We start from the raw sequence: 24,249 nt of genomic DNA, 5'->3' as shown, positions 1-24,249 counted from the left end.
CATATATTAAGATGAGGATTAGAAGTATGACACACATTTATGACCTTACATGCAATGTTCTTTTCTAAATAAAAAATTCATATCTTTTTGGAATTGTTAAGCATAACATAATTATAGACACACATGGAGGAAACACATCAGGTATGAACCAAACACAAAGCATACACATGAATATATGCAGACATGGAGAATACACGTATTGTTAGATCCCTTCTCATTGACTAGAATGCATCCATTGATTTATTTATACCCTGCAAGCTGGCCGGATTAAGGAAGAAAGAAAGAAGTATTCGGATCTGCAAAAGGCTAGTGCGTTGAAGGGTTTGTTGAAGGGCACCTAACCCTACCTTACTACTCCCATGAGCCGAGAAGGAGGCCTAACCCCACCTTTCTACTCCCATGAGCCAAGAAAGGAGCCTATCCCCACCTTGCCTCTCATAAGCCACTCAGAGCCAAAAAGAGGGCCTATCCCCACCCTTCTGCTCCCATGAGCCGGGAAGAGGGCCTATCACCACCTTGCTGCCCATTGGCCACTTAGAGCTAGAAAGAGGGCCTAACCCCAGCCTTCTTCTCCCATGAGTTGGGAAGGGGGCCTATCCCCACCTTGCCACTCATAAGCCACTTAGAGTCAGAAAGAGGGCCTAACCCCACCCTTCTGCTCCCATGAGCCAAGAAGGGGGCTTATCCCCTCCTTGCCACTCATAAGCCACTTAGAGCCAAAAAGAGGGCCTAACCCACCTTTCTCCTCCCATGAAGGTCCTCAATTTTTTGACCATTTGTTCGCTCATTCTGGATTTACCCCAAAATTTGCCCTAGTATTCAATCACAATAGGGTTTGGAGGAGGAATCATGATAGGTCCGCCCGAAGCCATCCCTACACTAAGCAGGATGGCAAGCGCATTGAACATCCACTCGGGGTGATCTACCTAGTGGGGTGCTTGTATCCGCTTTCTCTATTCATGCTTCATCCCTTTAAGCCAATAGTCAATCCTTGTAGAGAAGGGAGAGGAGATCGTAATAGGGGGGCCCATAATAGGAGGCCCCGTAATCTACCTATGTAAGCCCAAGAGCGAACACTCACCCTCTCGGCCCTAGCAGCATGCACATTGGACATCCACTTAGGGTGGTCTACCTAGATGGCAATTTTATAATTCCTTACACCTCCTTCCCTTCCCAAAATATTGATTATTAAAGCCATTATCTTTTGATATAGTGAATCTAGATCTGATTTGTTATAGGTCTGATCCCAGTTCGCTTTTGCTGCTCACAATGATCTTTCCTTGATCAGTATTGGTATTCATTGTAATGATCGATGCAAATGCTTCGATCTTCCTTGATTGCTTATATTGATTAGGAGTCGATCTGCTCTTGTGAGTGCTTAGACTGATTGATCTCCTTTCTGTGATAATTTCTGCTCATCAAAAACTTGGCCATATTTCGATCAACAAACCGAATACTTCCAGTAGTTTGATCTCAGATTCCAATATTATTTCTGCAATTTCGATGAACTGGGGCTTTGTCTTCATTATTATGGCAATTTGGGCTTCAGTGAAGCCACGCTTTTCAAACAAATGATCTCAACATTTATTCAGCAGCAGCTTCTTTAAACCCTCGGCAATTTGGTTGATCTATGAATGATCTCAAATTCATTGAATCATGAGCAGTTTCACAAATTGGATATCTCCTAGGCGGAATACAGCAACCAGTTTATAGAAATTTAAAAGTTTGCAACTTGTTCCAGATTTTAAGAGGATTTGCATTTTTTTATTCATGTAATCGATGTTATTCTGAACTGGAAACAATAAAATTCATTTTATCTTGAAATACAGATTTTTAATTTGTCATGCCAGAGCCTGAAATTGAAATGGTCAGTGTCAGTCCCAAAACTCTGCTTAAAAGTTAAAACCATTTATTAACTGACTTCCAACTAAAACTATTTTGTGATGTTGTCCCATTGATATTGAACTTCCTTTGTAAATGGAAAAACCTACTGTTCTGGTTTACTGATTCTTTGAAGAACTGATATGACATCTTAACACAAATTGACTCCAGTGCTATAAATGGTTCTAAGTTAAACCCATAATTAAATTTCTGCAAACATTTGGGGTCTAGAAACTTGTTTGCTGAACCTAATGAATAATCATTTAGCAATAGTATGATTCCCATTAGAAACCTAATGATAAAATTTATAAGATGACATTCAGATGTAACAGAACTTCTATTGTAATGTCCCTCAAGGCTGGCAGGAACGGTGCTCTAATACCATTTGTAATGTCCCCTTCTGGGATTACCCTAGAATTTGCCCACAAGGATAATTAAAAATGCTATTATCTGTTTTGTATAACAAGTATGGGTCTGATCTGCTATATGCCTGGTTTCAGTTCGTACTTTCTGATCTGGATTGATGTTTCCTTCAACTGATCGTTGCATATGTGTTCCCAATCTGATTATTGAGTGCTGCTCTCTTGGATGAGTGCTATGGCTCAATCTGTATTTGATTGCTGAAGATTCTTTTCTCTCTTATGAGAGTTGATCTTAATTGTACTGATTTCCTTCTATTTATCCTCACTTCTGCTCTTTTTACAAACTCAGTTGCTGCCTTTTTTCTGACTCTACTCAGATCTCAGATTCCTTACTTGTTATCTTTATCTCTGTTTCATTTATTAATTTCTTAATACTCAGAATTCTGATTCTTCCATTTCATGATGCCCCTATTTGAAGGTCGATGTGCTGCTTATATATCCCTTCATTGGATGGAAGGGTATGTCCCTTCCCACGAATATCCTTTTGCAGAAGTGGCAACCCTTGATCATGTCTTTTTGCCTCTAACAAATTATAATTATGGTGATACACCTTTTCTCTCCCTTAAATACATGTCCTTGCCATTATTTCGGGGAGGGGGGATTGGCCTCAAAGTAATGTAAATTTAATTTAATTTAAAACAAAACAGGTCAGCCATCAGTCTAATTCCATTCATCTTGATTTGAGTCGGCCCTCCTTATTATTGATCATTCCAAATCTTAATTACCTTTATCCTGGTTAGCCCCTTGCATTATTTAATCTCTCATGCTTATTTACATAAACCGGCAACTAGGTTTAGAAATGCTGCGTCTAGGGTTTAAGACTGTTGTGATTAGGGTTCTAATACTGCTGCGACCAGGGGGCATGACAATGTCAATTTCTGGTCAGGAGACTTTGGAGGCTGCTAGAGACAGCGGCCAGAAGAACTCTGTGCATCAGGACGTTTCCAGGGACATCTCTGGTCTCCAAGACGCATCTCAGAGGGGGTAGGAGACAGGTTTCCTGGTAACTATGCTCCTAACTGACAATATTAACCTTCATATTAAAGTTTGAACACAAAAAGGGGAGGGAAAAAAACCCTTCTACAAACAAAGTTCACAAAAACAAGATAAAACATGTATGTTTTTCTTTTCAATTTACCAACTTATTCTTATTCGTTTCCATTTCAAAAAAATTTGGTTCTAAGTCATGCAAGTCTTCATATATGCAACAAAACTAGCGTTCAAATTGAAAATGCATCAAATTGAAACCAAAAATATTCATAGTTCAAAAAAGGAAAAGCTCGCATACCAAGAACCATGCAGGCAACATTCAGTTAAAATTATGCATAGCAAGATAAGAAATCAAAACTGACAAATTTATCTGACTTTCCACGCTGTTGCTATGTAGTAACAAATTGAAGGCACAAATTGGATATGATGAAAATAAGAAAATAATTCCAGTCAGTAGGAAAATTGCATTTAAGAGCAATAAACTCACAATGCATAGCCACGTGTAATATAAAAGCAAGAGTTACTATATACCTGAGGATCGGAATCTATTCTTGCTGCAAGTGCCTCAATCTTCTCCGAATATTCCTTGGCTTTTGAAGCAGATATACTGTACAAAAACAATAAGGCTCATGAGCTATCATTCAGTAATGTACATCTGACACAGAGCATTACTTTGGTTGCTTGTGAACAGAAAGGTCTAGATATTACAGCACCAATATATATGTTAAATGAGGCGACCTACAGAATGATAGAAAAGTAAATTCATAAAGTACATCTACAAAGAGTATCTACATGTGACCCAGAACATAAAAAAACTAAATATTTCAAAATGTATGTATTTGCACAATATGCAAAATAGGAAAAAACTACAACATGATAGTTTTAATAAATTCAAAGGGTCTGATACTGGTGGTAGGGAATGACAAGTTTCCCAAACAAGCAGGCGCATTGTTGTGCGCATCCAAACAACTAGAAGTAGGGATCTAACTTATGAAATACATAGATCTAAGACCATGCTTAAGTGTAGCCATATTAAAGACCCAAATCCATCCCAATGTTCAATACAAGCTATGCCTAAATATTTAGACTAACATTAAGTTGAATGGAATGACGTCCTAAAAGGGCTATCAAGATAGTGCTCCAAGTTCAAATCCCCAAGATGTTGACATTATGAAGGCATTACATTTAGTGGTAGACATTACGCTAAAAACAAGTCATTTAGGAGAGAATTGTTTAAAATTTCCCCCTTCCACAAACAAATCTATCCCTCCGAAGCAAGATACATGGTCGGAAGGGGCTAACCTCAGCTAACAACATATTTATCCTGATACTAAGGATGGGGCCAATTGCAAATGCTTCAACAAATTTTCATCCCATTGCCTAAGCTCCTAGTGGCATGACAATTGAAGGGGCGACGCCTGAAAAAAAAAATACACAAACCCTAGGCCCTCTTTCAGATGAGCTTTCAGATGAGGTGTCACAAAAAGTCAAGTTCTGCAACTTTAGATCAATGTACGAAAAACACAAATGTCCAAACACTTGTCAAACAGAAAAAGGAAGCATTATGCAAAGCAGAAAATAAGAAGTGTCCAATGACTTTTCACTCCCATGACAAGATGGGTAAGCTGGAACCATACGCAAAATAGTTTTTTATCTTACATGGGTTCCCACCATTGAGGGTGGTTTGAGTTTTGTTATTTATAGATTATTTTCAGCTCCCTTATTTGCCAGGCACAGGCACATACATTTATCTGATGTAATCTTTCGTCAATTTCTTTCTTACACACCCAATGTTGCATTGTCTATTTGGCCCTCCATCTAGGAACAACCTTTTCTAAAAAATTCACATGTTATATACTGGGAACAGTCCCCAACACCACACTTCACTGATCAAAAAAAGAAAAATAAATATAAAGATATTGAAATTATATTTTTAAATGACTGTATAAATATATATTAGAATATTTTATATTGCCATTCCCTCACATTCCCATCCCCAAAACACGTCCCCTGCCATCCTGTCATCACCTTCACTGAAATGCCATTGAAGAGAGTTTGAAAACAAACATGAAATGATTTGAGATTGTATGCATATGTGGATTATTTACAGGGGCCAAAGTCTGCATTTATATTACAACTTCAATTTGCAAGCTTCTGCAGACACCTCTTTGCTTAGTGCTATAAGCTCTCGTAACACCATCAACTGAGAGATGTTTCATGCAGGTTATATCAATCATTAATGTATGTAACTTCAAAGAACCAGATCATTTTGTTGTGTAATCCAAGAAAGCCACTAGATGGATTATTATTCAACTCTGTGCCCTTTTATCTTTTTCAGTATCAAGTCAGTTCATATTGAAAAGATACCTAAAATTTTAGAGAACAAAGTGCACCAAGATGATGAACAAACCTTGGTAAGCCTTCCGGTGTACCTTCTCCAGTCAATTGTGCTAGTTGTTCCCGTAATGTTGCAACATACTGCCAAAAAGTAAACCACCAATTCTCATTTTCTAGCTCTAGGATACTGAACTTTACCATAAAGAAAGGCTTTAAGTAAAGTCAAAAAAGAAAGTTAAAAACAATACAATTCTTGTTAAGTTTATATTTCCACCTCATCAAAAATTGCATGTCACTGTATAAGGAAAATCACAAAACAAACTAAACCAGACTAATGTCTGATACTGCGTTGAATGCCCCCTACAATTCTTTGTTTTCTCGATAGGCGAAAAAAGTGAAGTGCATGTCACTAACAAACCAACTAGAAAAAGAATGTTAGTATGTGATGCACAACACTAATCTCCAACATAGCATTATAACACTTTAAAAAGTAAGATAGATATCCACAACAAAATGTGTGTGGTATTTTGTACTTTCTTAAAGGCTGTAACCTTATGTTTTGTGGTATTCCTATCAAATTAGTATCAGTTACATCATCCAACCTATTAGGCATCGGAATTTATATAAGTTTTCTAAAATTGAAAGCACTAACACAAGATTAATGATACATGAAGATGACCCACATGCAAGTCACAAATTATAATTGATCCATTATAAAAACAATAGCATTCAAAGAATGTTCAAATATTGCTATAGTCCATGCATTTGATATAGATTATGCTCTTATTTAATAACTAAAAATTAAATGTTGCCAAAATACAATATGATTAATACTTCAATGAAATCATTTTCACTGCCATCTAATATCGTACAATGTAAATAATACTACATTGGATTGTAATCAGAATTTATTGTAGATACTCATTCCAGTCAGATTCACATTTCTTGACCAACTTGACTCTTCTAAATGATACATTGCCAAATAAGCTGCTATATAAGAAAATAAATGGAGGGAATCAATTTCATCAAATTATGTTCTTATAATTGAGAAAACCACACAAAGATTGACTTAACCTGCCTTTTAATCCTCTAACTTGAAACTGGATAGTCTGCAGAGGCAAAAAAGTTAACTCTCAGATGCTAAAAATCTCACAAACTTTACCCAAATTCGAGTAAACTAAGTCTAAAAGAAAACTTAATGTTACAATTTTGAATAATTCACTAAACTATTGTGAGTAGCATAACAATGTATTATCTTGTTTAGCAACAATCCCAACTATCAATGTGACCTGTCTTGTAATGTCCCCTTTTAGGATTACCCTAGAATTTGCCCTAGAATCACAAGTTCAATTAAACAAGAGCTGTAATAGAGTTATAATTTTAACTTTACCAATAAAAATGTCTTTAGCAAGATAAAACCCTGGAATAGGTCCTGCAATCATGTTAGGTAACTTATAATTCTTTCAATATTTCAATAAGGGTTAGGGTAACATATAAATGCATATATACTAAGTTACTGGTTCGGGTTCAGGTTTGAGGACCCGGTTCACCAGTTCAGCAAAATTTCGAAAATGGGTTTTAGGTTCGTCAGGACAGATACAATGTAAAATTTATATTATTTTATATAATAATATATATATCATTGAATTTATAAAAGAAAAATTAAAACTAATAAACCCGTATAATAATTGATAATAGCAGCAGAGCTGCGTATAACATAGTCGCCACTGCTGAGTAAGATATCATTTTTCAGAATTTTGATCTGTAGAATGTGTTCTCAGATTCAAAGCCTTCTCTATGTCCTTTTTCCATGAAACTCCTTGTTTGCTTAAGAGCTTTTAATCTTCCAGCCAACAAATATTCTTCACCATATCCAGGCATCACTAGCTTCTACAATACTTCTCGGAAACAAGCAAAATCAGAATCCACAGCTCTGATTATAAGCAACTGAGTTTGGTCAGAAATAAAATTTTCTCAGACAAAGCAAATTACACATCGCTGAAAACAAAACAAGGGATAAAGGAGAATAACATTTGCTTTGATGGTCCAGCGAACTGAGAGCCACACCAGACCTGGCACAAACCTGCACCCAGATCCGGGCTTCCGGTGCCAAAACCGGTAACTTAGCATATATATTATTAATTATTTCAATCTATTTGAATGAATCATTTAAGAAGACAAGAATCAATAGTTTCATTCCCATAATCCACCATAATAGGGGTTGGAGAGGAAGCATGTTGGGGTGCCCTAACTTCACCACGTCTAAGCCCAAGAGCGCGGAGTATCAATACTCAAACTCTTGGCCCCAACTGGCAGGAACTCTTGTCCATCCAACACGAGGTGGGCTATTTAGAAGGGGAAGACACGCCTACTCCCCTAACCATTACTCCTCAATAAGACACCCTAACTTCACCACGACCAAGCCCAGCAGCACTTACTATCCATACTCAACCTCTTGGCCCAAAGTGGCAGGAACTCTTATCCATCCAACATGAGGTGGGCTACTTAGAAGGGGAAGATGCACCTGCTGACCTTATTGAGGTTCCTCCCTAATCCTTTCATGATAGTTTATAGGAGATTCAAATAAATAAATAAATGATTACATAGATGAACTACTATCATAACAAAGAATTAGTAGACTATTTATTCAATTATAAAAGTATAGATAGACCATATATAAATATATATACTCAATCTTCTTATCACCTTGCATACCACAATTGAATTGTGCTGCTGTAGTCTAATAATATTTCTGATCTAATCGATACATCAGAATTGCAGATTGCTCAATCTTCTAATAGATGCTGATAGAACTTTCTTACTTGGTCAATGCCCTTCTCCAATCCAAGTCTTCTATTTTTATATCCTTCTCTTATTGCTGAAAAGTTGTGTCTTTTTAGGCAGCCATCCTCTCTTGAAGAGCGGCATCCCTTCTAAACTACATCACTTCCCTTCCAAAAGTAAAACACTGCCTTGTGTATTAATTATTAATTAAATCGCTGTATGCTATTCATTTATGATAATCAATTCCTTAATCATATGGATCGCAGTTTATTGAGTGATTGCTGCTTTTAATTGTTAATACTTGGATCGCTGGGCAGGATTAATTTAATTTGATTGTATCTCTTCCTTGGGGTCATGTTATTATAATATGAGCGCTTGTTTGTTTACATATTAATTATTGCTGTTGATAATGTATTTCTGTTCTTTACTCTGATCGCTGCCTTCTATGGATTAGAAAATTGTGATGCCTTATGAATAAGACAATTTTCTATTGATTGATGCAAAGATAACACTACTACTTAGGCGGGGGCATGACACGTCTACAATATTGCATGAAGCTTTTTCAAATTGAATACAAATTAGATATAAAATTCATTGAGCTGGATTTGCTTCTAAAAAGAAATGAGTGGTATTATATTAAGCAAATTACAAAGCCAGTTTAATACATTCAATTGACAGAAATACCCTCAGATAAACATTTAGATTTATTAAATATTTATTACAAATTTTCAACTGTATTTAGATAAATTGGAATTGTTCAAACTTCAAATAAAATATTATGAATTCAAACTTAAGTTTTCTAAAATAACGATGTAATCCACAGGGATGGGGCTATCCCCACCCTGACTGCCTTTTCTTTTGCAACTTTTCTCATGTTCCCCAAACATTTCAGAAAAATTTTCACACATCAGGGGCAATTCCTGTTTTAGGTGGGAATACATGAGGGTTTTCCATGGATGTCCTCAATATGCTGGGAATTTTCCAGGACATACTACCAGGTAAATTACTCTGGGGATCCTAGTATATCCCCAACAGTCCAACCTTAATAACTGTAAAAACTGAAAAAAAAAGAAAAAGAAAAGAACACATTTTAGGAATTTCGAGAAAGAAAAATAGGTAGGGCATTTTCAAAACATTATTTTATTAGTGTTACAGTCAAATTTCAATTGTATTTTTCAATGGCTGATGATGAATCTTCATTGTTCACTGTCACAAATTTAATTGGTACTTTTGAGTTTCATATCTTTAGAATATTTAACATAGTCAATTCTGCATATACATATATGTATTTAGTACATCATTGTTCATTATTCATCCATCATCATTGATGTTCAATACTTGAATGTAATAAACTTTATTGTCATTTGAGTTTCATCTGTGTAGAATATTTAATTATGTTTAACACTTCAATAATGCAATTATATGTCTGTATGTATGTATATAATAATATATAATTGAACACCCCACTGTCATGGAAATTTAGAGAAACGTTGAAATAACATCAACTTCAGAATATCAAAGTGGGATCAAGAAAAATACCTCATTATTGAAGCTGAAACAATTTGTCAATTTCCAAAGGCCAGGAACCAAGGCGAACTACAAATACTTGCATCTTACCTCTCACACTTTCTGTTACCATCTAATTTCAAATGTTTAAGGTTTCCATGGCTTATAGATGTGGTCACAGGTAGGTTTAAATTCTGCTAAGCAAGAATCTTGGGGAATTGTTCTTTAAAAAGGAGACAGTCATTCTCAGATATTCATTTACACACATAAAAGCTCAATAAATCATATGATCTACTGCATAGTTAAAATGCATTAGTCACATAAATAACGTATCCCTCTCAATTTGAATTGTGAACGGTAATATGAAAATAGGAAGATTACCTCCACTCAAATTGTGATGTGGCTTTAGGTTGTTAGAAGATTTTTAGAAGCAAGCATTGTTTACATATGATATCCATAGTTATCAAATCTGGTTCAGTCCAGTTATTTATAATTAGCTGTATTTCTCCTGTTCAGTAAGAAATATTCAATTTCTATAGAAATTTTATATAATTTTTTTTTAAATTCCAGATTCTCGATTTTTTTCTACATTTCAAATGAACTGAATTTTCCAATCCTGGTAGATATGATGGTATCTGAGATAAATTCATGGCTCTAATATCATTTAAACTAGTTCCAGATAAGTACATCCAACTCTTTGCAACTCAATGATTGTATATTTTAATCTTGGTAGTTCTTACTTCTTTGGACATGCCAACATATAGAGAATATCACGGACATGCACATTCAACTTTCCACATTTATCATTCATTAGCAACCAAGGATATACCCACATTATGCATAAAATGGTTTTAAAGTGTGAAGCCACAATGATTTAACCTGTGTTTCTGTGTTCTTCACCTAAGCCCCTGGGACATGTGCTCAGTATGAACCCGCTTCGGATTCTGGGTCTGAAATGACTTTAACTGTTTCCAGTTTGCCTCAATTCCTGACCAAGGCCTGGATTATTCATTGACAAACTCGAGTATCCAGACACAATGAGTCAAATCAGGGACATTTGTGCAGGGTTGGGTATATCTGGGGCAAACCCAGCACCTAAAGTTGAAAAAAAAAACTGTCAAAACTTTTCACTAAATAAATAAAATATATATCATAGTATCTAAGTAACATATGCATATTACCAGTAGACTTTTGTGGCCACTTTTGTTTATTTTATGCAAATTATGGTTAGTTTTATTTTATTTATTTGTTTATATTTTTTATATAGATATACCCAAGCCATACTGAGCCCAGGACTCTGATTCAGCTGAGAAAACATAGTTGGGCCATTTCTTTACACCACCTTATGGGAATTTATCAAAAATATTAATTTGTCGTATCACACCTTAAGGGACCAGTATTTCATTGATGGCAGAGGATTGCTCAGAGATGGAGGATGAGGATGTTGACAACCTAAACATACCCACAAATAAAGAATTTGTAGCAATATTATTCTTGATTTTTCAGCTCATATCCAAAAAGATTATTTCTTGGCCCTCAAAATAAGAAGCATCAGGGAACAACCATATTATTTCAGAGAATTATGTATGTCAGTAGAAAGGATCTCTCCCCTACATGTAATTCTGTGTATAATGGAATTCTGAACTCTAAGGTCTAAACTTTAAAGTTTAAAGTATTCAATTTGAGTTTACTTCAAGGCTTTGAAAAAACGTGCATTGAAAGAAGCCACCCATCAAGTAGGATTTTATTTGGATACCGATAGGTTTCATCTTATAGCAGGAAATATCTTCAAAATCACTTGAAATGCCAGCAAATGAGCAGGTTATGTGAAGAGAAATCCTCCTCTTAACTCTATGGAAGGCAGTCAAGGAAACAAAAGGCAGAACGTGCCCTCATGGACAATATTCAGTCAAAAAAAACTGTCTTAGCTGCTGCAACAGAGGTTTGGTCAAAGAGTCATGCTGGCCCCCTACACATTTAAGAAAGCCTGAAATATGTAATGTCCCTTTTCAGAATTTTAGAAAAAACAGATTTACAATACTAGCAACAACATTCACTGAGTAACATAAACACGATTTCACCCAAACTATGGCAACAGCAATAATTAATTCGACAACATACAAAAAATTAATGGAACTATGAATCAACACCTTCTCAATAAAGTAATTATCTTATGCATTGTCTCAAAATATGTTTTGCAAACAATAAAGTTTTATTTTGCTTCTTCTAACAAACTTTTAACAAACTTTTTTATTCCTTTGTTGTCTTAAATTCTTAATATTGCATTCAGATTTCTGTCAGTTCAGTTTTACAGCAGTTGCAGTTTGGATCATAACAGCAGTACAAACTGAACACAGTATTTTGCCAACATAAACAAATAATGACTCAAGGAAGATCGCTTACATGTATAAGCTTGGCTTGATTTTCCTGTTGAGGAGCCGCAGCAAGCAAACGTCTTAAATTTATTTCAGTTTTATTTAACTCCATTTCTATCTCAGCAATCCTGGAACAGAATAACACATATCAAGCAACATGATCATTTGACAGTAAAATTCTAAAACTATTTTAGCAGAAATTTACCAGTGCATAACAAATCTTACCATCCCTCAAATACTTTATTTTCAGAATGTCCAATAATTTATATGGTAAACAAAGAATAAATTATTAAACTCAAATTGACTACCATTCCAATATATACAAAATGTTTCTATTAACATCCACATGGCACTGAGTATTCTATAACTCCTTTCATACCAACAGTATATAGTTTTTATAAATGAAAAACTGCATTCCAGTTATGGATTAAAATAAATAAATAAATAAAAAACTGTTTTCATTGGATAGGGATACAGCATGTCTGCATATACATGCCCAAATAAAGTAAAATTATTGCAGTATTAGTGGTTCAATAATATTACTCTTTTAAAATGTTGTGCTCTAAAAGATCAATAATGTAAATACATTAATATCATTGAAACACATATTTTTGTCAGTGTTTCCATTTCAAACATCATGTAACGCATTTCCATTTTCATGACCATTTCCTGAGCGCCTGTTACATTTAATATACCCTGAAATACATTTCCTCAGAAGTCCAAGAACATTTTAAATATTAAACAGCAGCTTAAAGGTATTTTAATTTGGCCAACAGGAGACTTGTTAATTGCTTTGGCCCAAAATAACAGATTTCTCACCAACAGAAAAATAGCAGATGGCAAGAGACAGCAATTAAAAACAGAAAAATTTAAAAATATTGGAAATTTCAATTTTTCATACAAAATGTATTCATCATATGAATTATAGAACCATATTACATAAGAGTGATAACTTTAAGAAACCCCCCTCAAAGAAAGATATAAAATATTGGCAAATTTATATTTATTTTGGATAAAAATAATAATTTTTAATTGCTTTGGCCCAAAATAACGGATTTCTCACCAACTCAAACTAAACAGCAAAAAACTGTTGTATGGAAAATAGCTATGTTCCATGGAGTTTTCATGACAAGGATGGCAGGACACATTTCTGGCACAATTGAGACAGGCCTTTTTTAGCAGATGGCAAGAGACAGCAATTAAAAACAGAAAAATTTAAAAATATTGGAAATTTCAATTAATCATACAAAATGCATTCATCATATGAATTATAGAACCATATTACATAACAGTGATAACTTTAAGAAAACCCCCTCAAAGAAAGATATAAAATATTGGCAAATTTTTATTTATTTTGGATAAAAATAATAATTTTTATTGGCGAATCTTTCAGTTTTTAAAATAAAAAATATTAATTTTATTGGCGAATTTTTTACATTAAACTTTTTTTATAGAAAATCTTGGCGAATCTTAGAAAATAATACAAGTATGCATTAATTACTATTGCAAATAATTTCATTTAAAAAAATAAATTCGTATAGAAAAGTAGAGTTCTAAGGTGGAAATCATTAATGAGTTTTAAGGGTAAACACTACTTTATTTAGTTACTGGCATTAATTTGAATAAATCTAATAGCTCTCTTTGTATTTTGTCGGATAAAATGTACTTAAAATTTAAAATTTGTAATACTGATGGGCCCAAAATTGTTTTTATACCATTGATTTCCATTGAGGCCAACAATTGAAACACAACTCAACCCTCGTGAGTATTACAACTTCTGGGTAAAATTTACCTCATTAAATGCAATGATGGTCATTAGATTATATTTTAAATCAATAGTGGCAACTAAAGATTGCTGGTAGAACCCTAAAGTAACTACTAATTATGATGTATTATTGGCAAATTAATTTATTTTTTACAATAAATTATAAAATTTTGGCGAATCTGATCCAACCATGTATTGAATATTTTGGCTAATCTTTGAGTTCAAAAATTTAATAAAATAAATTCTTTGGCAATTTAAATAAGACTGAAATACAATTTTGTAAAAATGTGGCAGTTTAGGTCACCTTAAAACTTGAACTATTAGCCAAATTTTGATTTCCAAATTTTTAAAAATAGCCAATTGGTGAATATTAGCCACTAAAAAAATCACTGTTACACAACATTAGAGATGAACTGATAATTCAATTAGAATTGGCACACAAATTAATAAAATTCCATAGCTTACATTGTCAGTGTGTTACAAATAAGGATCTTATTACAAACAAATATAAAAGAAATAAGATTAGAGTTACAAGATATACAGATTAAACACACTACACAATATATACATAGGGAAAACACTTTTGGATAAAAATACCCTATACAGAATGGTCTATTAAAACATAAAGCAAACCTGAAGATATCACTTCTCCTCACTTCCACATAGCCAATAACACCTATTGTGCATAGTGATAGAATTCCCTATAATCTCCAAATACCTAACCTCCTCTCAATGAGAGATAACCTCCCTAAATATAAGAGAACGAATGGAAAAATACCTAAAGGGGTATCAGTTTCATTTATTTAAAGCAATCATTTATAAAAAATTATAATCTAATAGTTATTAGATTATAATTATTTTACATGGGATATGCTTAATAACAAGTATAATATATATAAGGTTTTATAACTGTTATCCAATTTAGGGTTTATGCCTTAATTGCACTCAATGATTCTTTTGTGACTTCAATTTTAGGTTGGTCTAGTTTTTGGGTCAGCAATGTAAATCAAAGTTTTAATCCTTGTCAAAAGAGTCTCAGGAATAGGGGTTAATTTCAGGTTCAAACAAGGATTAAGAGTCTTAGTTGGTCATTTAAGTGTAAAAAAGGGGTTTTATTTCAATGAACATCTTGTAGAATCTATTGTCTAATTCTTAAAAAGGTTTTGTTTTGGAGGAAAATTACGTACCTTATGAGCCTAAGATTTGAAAATCAGTCTTTATGTTTTGGAGGGAACTCCATGAAAGCTTTTGCAATGTATGCTTTACCCAAAGAGAAGAGAACTCAAGTTTGAATATGTGGTCAGAGAGAGAAAAACTCAGCTAAAGGAGAGAAAACTACAGTTTTCTTCAAAGAAAGCCCTAGTTTTGTGTTTTCGTTCATCAATGGCCGCCAAGAAATAGCAGTTTGTCAAAAGGAAAACATCGAGTTCTTTGAAAAAGAGTTGATCTGTTGAGAGAACTTCTAGTTTGGCTGATCTGACTTGATTTCATTGGTGTTATTAACCAACCTTAAGTGCAGGTCACAAATGGATACTGACAGCAACTGACTACTTCACCAAGTGGACAGACGGTGTGGCATTGAAAGAGGCAAATGAAAGTACTGTCCTATACTTCTATGAGGATTTGGTTGCAGGGTTTGGTGTTCTTGATTCAATTATTTCAGATAATGCATTAGCTTTTGTTGGTTTGAGAGTATCTGATTGGGCTGTTGAAAATGGTATATTCTTGAGTACTTCGTCCAATTACCATCCACAAGGTAATGGACAAGCTGAGTCTACTAACAAGAATCTGATTAGGATCATCAAGAGGACAATTGAAGACAATCAGAGAACATTGCACAACAAGTTGAAGCTTGCTCTATGAGCTGATAGGATTACTCCTAAAAAATCCACAGGTAATTCCCCCTATGTTCTTGTTTATGGTAAGGAAGCAAGCTTCCTATTTCAGTTGAGTTACTATCACTAAGTCTGATCAAAGATCTGGAAATGATGGAAGAAGAGCCCATGCAAATCAGACTTGCTGAGCTGATGGAGTTAGAGGAAACAAGGAAGAGAGCATTGCAAAATTTGGAAATCCATCATGCTCAAATGAAAAGAACTTTTGACAAAAAAGCAGTCCTGTTGTGACCATTTCACACATCACCCCATCAAAATGGGGACCCCCTTTTTTTTCAGCAGCTCAAGTCGATTGATTGAGTAGCTAATATTCATAGTCGGACTCCAAGTTGAAGGCTTCCCTTGCCTTAGGATATTTCAAATCTTGATGACAATTCAAGGGGTCTTTTAGGGTTAAAAGACTACAAAGATGAGAGTTGAAGTGGTCTAGGTCCGAATGAGAAATAGAAAATAGTGCAAACAAAGTGCAAAACACCGAGGTACAAACCAAGAGCCTAAGACCGATTCGAAAAGAAGTTTTGAATCAAGTGCAAACAAAGAGTGAAAAGCTGCTCCAATTGTCAAGTGCAAACGAACATCAAAAGGTCGCTCAAGGTTGTCAAGTCCAAATGAAGATCAAAAGGCAAAACACCGAGGTACAAACCAAGAGCCTAAGACCGATTCGAAAAGAAGTTTTGAATCAAGTGCAAACAAAGAGTGAAAAGCTGCTCCAATTGTCAAGTGCAAACGAACATCAAAAGGTCGCTCAAGGTTGTCAAGAGCAAATGAAGATCAAAAGGCAGCCAAGTTGTCTAAGTGCAAGCGAATTCAAAACAACTGCCTATAATGATAAGTACAAACCAATAAATGTTTCGCCGCCAATGCAATCTGAAAATCCAACTTGACATAAGTCCAAAAGAGACATCAAAAGCTGAAAATATTGTGCAAGTGAAAAGGCAAATCAAAAAAGAGAAGAAGTCGGCTATGAAGGAGAAGCGCTCAGCTAAAGAAATGAATTAAAATGTTTTTTTGTTTAAGATGCAAAGTCGGCCTAGTGGGGATTAGAGATGAAAGGTGGTGACTCAATGCCTTTAGTGCCTATATAAGAAGGCATTCAATTTTATTTTTTAAAACATCACTCAAGCAAAATTCGATCTGCAAGTACAAAACATTAGCAAGTTTATCTTCAGCACATTCAAGACAACAATTTTGAAGCACAGTTTCACCTTCAGGCCAGCGATTTGGACAAAGGAGATCAGCGACTTAGGCAAAGAATTTTGATCATTACATTGATCAATATAAACATTCAAGAGAGGCGATTTGGATTAGAAGCATTCTAAACCTAATCTGGAAAATTTTCAGTCCAAATTAAGTACAATATAGGCAAAATTTAACAAGAGTGTATGCATCATCAGACCTACAGCAGTATAGAGGAATTAAATAAAGCGAAGTCATACCTTGACATTTGGCAAATCTTCATTTGCAAGACCATTATTCAATGCAAAAACTATTTTTACAAACCCTAAGGTTTAACAAATTGCTATAAAGGCTTGAAAATCTGAGTTTATTTTCTCATTTCCAGGTCTGATTTTTGTCATCACAAAGAGCTGTAGCTTGTAATTTTCTTAAGGAAAGATTTTTGTTTGCCTTAGCTGAGGTATGAGAAGTTATTGATCAAGCTGAATATTACTAGCATTCTTATCTATCATACCTTATTCTTTAGAACTTCAAAATCCACATCAACTTGGTAACAAAATCATTCTGTTTGTAGGCTAATGTCTGACATGAAGACACGAGGAAATCGAAGGCAAGCGCTAATGAAGAACGAATTCAAAGGCATGCTCTTTTATTCTAAGCTCACATCCAAATGGCGGAAGATTAGCGAAACCAACTTTGGACATACAGATACAGAGGACTTCCAAGATCGAGTGTTTGGGAGAGGCAATTAAAATACCTCCAAGATGGCGAAGAAGCTCACAAGGAATGGCATATCTCATATAGCTTGCTTCCCACCGGCAGTCCAGTGTAGCAAGCTGATCCTCAAATGTGCTAGGCATTACCGCCCGGAATAGAGGCAAATCGTAGCACCAGATGGAAGGAAGATAGCATATCTCACAGAACTATCAGTAACTGAAGTGTTCAATGTTCCTACATACGACAAGATGATCTACAAAAGCAACGATTATGCCTTAACTTTCTACCAAAGTAAACCAGAAGCTTGTGACAACATCCTCAATAAGAATTGGATCCTCGAGCCTAGAAAAAGTCATAACAGAGTACCGAAGAAAACACTCCTCAAATCAGATTTCAAGGAAGGACTAGCAAAATTGATCATGATGCTAAACAGAGTCATGGGATCACCTCAAGCTTCATCATATGAACCATGGATGTGATACCACATTGAAGAAGTAACCAAAGGAGCTAACATCATCAACTGGGCGAAATTAGTTAGTGATAATTTACATGAGCAATTGATGAATGTGGAGAACACTAAGACATTTTACATGAGCTCATACTTGATGTACATCTTAGCTAGACATGGTAAATACAAGGGATTGAATTGTAGAGCACCAGTAGGACCAGCTGAGGGACAAATGTTGTCATATGATGCATATCCTCAATTGCATTTGAAAAATAGTATTGCTCACTATAGAAGGGTGAATGATGCCTTCACCATGCACATTGCAAGGAGGCACCCATATTAGGCTATCTAAGGAGTCTAAGAAGTTGGTGAAAAAATATGGTTTTTGGTACATTCAGTTTCCCAAATTCACCTACTTGAGAATACAAGGATGCTCTTCTTATGCTTATCGTCTTCCTACATATCCTACAAACAAGATGGTACAATTGGAAGTATCTAGGCAGTTGTTAGAATATGATACACTTGAGAGAAGAAAGAAGAAAGCTAAGACTACCTTCCTAGTCAAGATAGGTAAGTCACCTGAAACATGCCCCACTATTTCAACAGCACAAGGATCGGAAGAAGAGCTACAGCACTACAATCTCAGGACTCATACCTCAAGGAGCAACTTCAATCCCTACCACAACATTGGGACAATAAACAAGGAGATATTTCATCATTTCATGCATATTGAAGACCATTGGGCAAATGCAGCTGACAATTTTGAGATAAGAGAGAAAGCATATTCAAGACTATCTCTCAAGTTGATCAGGCTCAGAATTCCAGACCAAGTTGAAGGTGATGAAGATATGGTATTACCACATTATAAGAAGGAAAAGGACAAGCCACTCTCTGCAATAGATTGGTATGTTCCTGAAGTCACTCAACCAAAAGTAATAAATCAATTAGTGTTAGAAACTTAGAAAACACTAAAAAATGGATACTATACCAGGCAGACAAGTTAAGAGCAAAAGGCACCACTCCAACATATGACCAAATGGATAATGAGGAGTCATCTTATCTATATATGAATTCAGAAGAGTCTGAAGATGAAAGCACGGGAAATGAAGTAAACACACAAGGGGAGAGTAGTCAACAGGACATTCCCGAAAGTTCGCAAGCCCAAGCTAGGAAGAGAAAAGGAATAGATGATGATTCAACTCAGCAAAAGAAACAAAAGACAACAAGTACTCCATCTACTACTAGTACTCCTAACAGAGAGAAAGACATCTTTGTGGACATGAATGCAACCTCAAAAGGGAAGAACATCTCACAAGAAGATGAGGGAGTCATTCAGAATGCACAAGATAGGAGGAAGTGTTAATGAATCCAGTGATACCGATCAGTGAGACAATGAAGTTAATTCACCACCTCATGATGAAGAACTTGTTTATGATCCAAAAACCCATCCAATGGAAGAAACACAATGCATGGATGCTAATGATCAAAATCAAGAACATTATGAAGACACATTCACAGCTCCCAAGGGTAATCAGCAGCAATCTGAATTGGAGGAGGAAGATGATCAAGTGCCTAAATGGTTGAAAGAAAGAATGAACAAGAAAACAGTGATAATAGTTGATGAGGTAAGAGATTTGGAAACTTTGCTTGCCAAAGTAGAACAGAATAAAGAAAAGAAGCCAAAGAAATATTCCAAGATTGTGAATGACACATCTGGCTCTTGAAAAGTACAAGTGGCTATTCCTAAATTTGATAAGGATCAAATTACAGCAAAAGATTATGACATAAGAGAGATAGACATTGGTCCTATCACTCGCACTCAAGTAGTTTTAGAAATTAGAGAATCAACCTCTAACATGGAAGAACAACTGCAGATTGAGGTGAGGAAAAGGAAGCGACTTAAGGAGGAAAACAAGCAATTGATAAACTACATTCACCACATGTCATCCTGGCAAAAAGAAGACACACCATGTCCACCACAGATACTCTCCAAAGAAGGAATGGAAGAGACAAGAATGATAGCCCAAGTCACTAAAACATGGATTGAGAATGCTTTTCAACAAGCTAGTACCTTCACTCATGAATTCATGCAAACATATGACAAAGTCACCACATTCTTGTGCAGGATCCACAACATCATGGAGATATGGGAGGAATTACAGTTTATCCGTGATAAGACCATACCACGATTGCAGGCATTGAAGGAAATTCCCAAACAGGTGCTAATTGATGGTGGAGTGATGGAAGCAAAAGCAATCTATGATTTTAATTTTTAATACGTGGTATTGCATTCTGATGACAAGGAAGGAAACTCTTCATAAAACAAGAGATGATTATATCAAGATGAAAGAAACACTTAAAGGAATTCAAGAACAATTTATCATCTCAACTAGGGAAGTGTTTATCCAGGACATGCTTGATGAAGATGGTTTCAATGTTGATGAATTGCATAACAAGATAAAGTCTATCTTCTTTCCAACTACTGGCTTCTCAGATAATGTTTTGAATGAAGTTTGTTCATTCATGGTCTTCATGGGGATATTCTGAAAACAGGAAACAAAATGGCAAAAGGCCTTAGCCACTTGTTCTGGCACATTGGAGGTGATTGAGTTCAAACTCGATAATTTGCCTAGTTTGTCCATGGAGGAGCTCAACGCGGTGATGTCCAGATTAATTGCATTCGCCGTCAAAGAGAAGCATCAAGGAAATGAACTTCTAGAATAAAGTTTGTTGTGAGCTCCATGTGATGCTTATTTTCTCATTGAAGGAAATTTCTTCAAAGTTTGTGCCAGAAACATGCTTAATTTCTATTGGTTGATTATGGAGTTAGTTGGCTACAACTAACCCTAATTAGGGTTTTAATCTCAATCATTCATTTCAGAGCAATCTTAGCCCTATATTTCATTTTGGAGCTCTATATAAGTTACCATCTTTCATTTTGTAATGTATGAGAGAGGCTTGAACAATTGTTGCTATTTTGCTGCTGGATTAATAAAGACATTGAAGTGTGGTGTTATCTATTCAATCTTTGGAGCATTTGCATGGTTATTCATCTTCTCAATCTAAGCTTTAGAATTTTGTTTAAGTATATGAGTTGAATGTTAGATTGTTGTGTATGATTCTTGGTGAAGCTCCTAATCCATACCACTATCAATTTGTTGATTGCAAATTCGCCTTGTGTGGTCAACTGGAATTCTTGAATGTGCTTAAGTTCAATTGTTATTCAATCATTGACATGCATTCTATTAATGGCTATGCTTGGTAATAATTTGAAAATCCATTTAATTTCCTTAGAAGATTGCATTAGCCTTTGTGGAGTTGTTCTCGTATGTCGAAACAAAGACTAGTAGAGTTTCACTAAAAGTCATCCTTCATCCTTACATTCTTAGGTGTAGTTTCGCATTTCTCAAGCCTTTAACTTTTGCATTTTCTTTGTCAAGCGTTTAGTAGTAATAGTGAAAGAACTTTATTGCATACCATTCGAAAAGCATTCCTTTAAGTCTAGGTATTCATCCATTAAGAAGTACATAAGGCCCCTTGGATTAACAGCAATCACATTAAGACCCCTTGGATTAACAACAATCACAATGACCAATTGAGCTTATCCACAAGTCATGACCCGACAATAGAAACCTTATCACAATAGAAAGCTTATCACATAGTTTAGCATTTGGGAAGATTTTGCTCAAGAGAGGATAAGATACTTTGGTATTTTATTCTGTGTTCGATTGTGCTAAAAGTCCCAAGATTGTTCAAAGAAGGTGATTTGGTTTTCAAGTGGGATGAACTAAAAAAGTAAGCCTGGAAAGCATACAAAGTTTGATGCCATGTGGGATGTGTTGACGTGGCTAAAATCGCATTGCTACGACTCTATCCGGCCAACGCATAATAGAATGTTCTTGATGAGTATCTTATCCTCTCTTGTATAAGGAAATCCCTAATGTTGTTTTTGTTGATCAAAGGGAATAACCTCAAGGTTCCAAATGTTAGTTCATGACTGTGGGATAGCTCAACGGTTGATGTGTTTTGCTGGGAGCACAAGGGGCCTTACGTTTTGCAACAAGCTGGTATGCATCCGATTCTCAAACTAGGAAATAAATTCAAAGGAGAAGGGTTTAGAGGACCTAAAGTTAACAAGACTGGTGTGCGAGTAGACGGATCCAACATAACCTATCCCTGCTTGGCCAGAATAACTCACAACCTCACCGGAACGGTGCAATCTTCAAGGGGACTTAGAAGATTTTCAGACTGCAGGCGCATGGCTAAGCACCCAATTCTGGCGTAGCTCAAATGGACACCTGTAATTGAACTAAACACAAATTTAAAGGCTCAGGCTAACCATACACAAGGATAAACAATCAGCATATCCTCAATGGTATGAGCCCGAATCCATCAAAATACCTGCACACCAAAAGGATCTATCTAATCTGCTGAAATAAAAGCAAAGGAGAAGGGTTAAGAGACGTAAAATTAACAAGACTGGTCTGCGAGTAGACAGATTCAACATAACCAATCCCTGCTTGGCCTGAATAACTCACAACCTCACAAGAACGGTGCAATTTTCAAGGGGACTTAGAAGATTTTTAGACTGCAAGTGCATGGCTAAGCACCCAATTTTGGCGTAGCTCAAACAGACACTTGCAATTGAACTAAACACAATTTTTAAAGGCTCAAGCTAACCATACAAAGGGATACACAATCAGCATATCCCCAATGGTATGAACCCGAATCCATCAAAATACCCGCACACCAAAAGGATCTATCTAATCTGCTGAAGAAAACCATGCAAACAGAAGAAAACCAAGATGATAAACACTAAATCCATGTCCATATATTGATTTCAGCTGCTATTACAACAATTTCTGCAACATTTCTATGCTATTCCTAACTACTAAATTCTAACCTTCTAACAATCTAACCTATTCTAACTGTCTACAAAAACTCTAACCCTTTACAAAAGAAAGGCCCCTGCCTTTATAGATTTTACGATTTGAATCGACAGCCAGGATTGACTACATCCAAAGGCCTTGATCAACCTTCCAGAAGCCTGGCAGCTTTAACCCATGTCTACTCAATTCTCAGCTATCCCCCCAACCATATTCTCAACTACCTACCACTATTTGGCATTAATTTGGTCAATCAGGTAGTTGGAAATAACTAACTTGTGTCCCTTGTTTTAAAATATCTTGAACGGGACCCACAAGCAATTATTTAACAATAAACAATTTCAGTTTTCAAAAATAGAATTTATGGAATTAAATCCAGCTGTGTATCCTGAGAATGCATATTTGGTAGCATTTTGTGTTCTTGGTCTTCAATCCCGTTGGTGGATTTCAACTTGTCGTCTGGTAGCATGCTTCCCCATGCTTTGTTTTGATCCCCTACAACACGCTCTTCATTAGCGCCTGGCTTTGTCGTTTTGAACTTGCTCTTTGCATTTTTGCCTCTCGACATTGATCACAATCACGTCCCCAATTTCCGTTTCAGGTGGACGCCTTAGCCTCTCTCAATGTCGTTAATTCTGCAAGCAATCGATTTTGACTAGAATTAATCATTTTGGAAAATTAAATAAATTAATTTAACAAACATTAAATTTTAGGTGATGTCAAGCTTTATTCAAGAAACTCGGCTTCATGAGTGAAAATGAGGACTTTAATTCCTTGCAAAATTTATAAAATCGCCGATCCTTGCCAAAAGTGTGACTTGCCTTAGGTTTTAAATGCCAAAATTGCTTGTTATGAAATTCACAATTCTTGAAGGAAATAAGCGAACTTTTGGTTTACAAATTTTAAACTTTAAAATGCCCCCCCTTCTTTTGACTTGACAAAATTCAAACCTCGAGAAGGACTTTGCGAGTTTTTCTAATTTCGGTCTAAATAGACCTTTTGCAAAATTTTGCTCTATTTAGCCGATTTTGGCCTAAAAGGTGATTTTGAAAATTTTGAGTTGCTTC

The 24,249-nt window shown here is 35.4% G+C and overlaps 1 protein-coding gene across 1 annotated transcript in view; it reads right to left on the bottom strand.

Annotated features, from left to right (window-relative positions):
• LOC131035001 (uncharacterized) overlaps positions 1 to 24,249 on the bottom strand; it is an 81,955-nt gene that overhangs the window by 39,341 nt on the left and 18,365 nt on the right. Inside the window, exons 2-4 of the mRNA XM_057966634.1 lie at positions 12,324 to 12,423; positions 5,704 to 5,771; positions 3,825 to 3,900 (exon numbers count right to left, since the gene is read on the bottom strand). Of these exons, the coding sequence (XP_057822617.1) occupies positions 3,825 to 3,900; positions 5,704 to 5,771; positions 12,324 to 12,407 (228 nt within the window). The 5' untranslated portion in view covers positions 12,408 to 12,423. The remainder of the gene's footprint in view (positions 1 to 3,824; positions 3,901 to 5,703; positions 5,772 to 12,323; positions 12,424 to 24,249) is intronic.

This window comes from Cryptomeria japonica, chromosome 4, assembly GCF_030272615.1.
Source record: "Cryptomeria japonica chromosome 4, Sugi_1.0, whole genome shotgun sequence".
In the NCBI taxonomy this organism is placed as follows: domain Eukaryota; kingdom Viridiplantae; phylum Streptophyta; class Pinopsida; order Cupressales; family Cupressaceae; genus Cryptomeria; species Cryptomeria japonica.
Note: the sequence above shows the minus strand (reverse complement) of the source record. Positions and strands in the feature narration are given on the sequence as shown.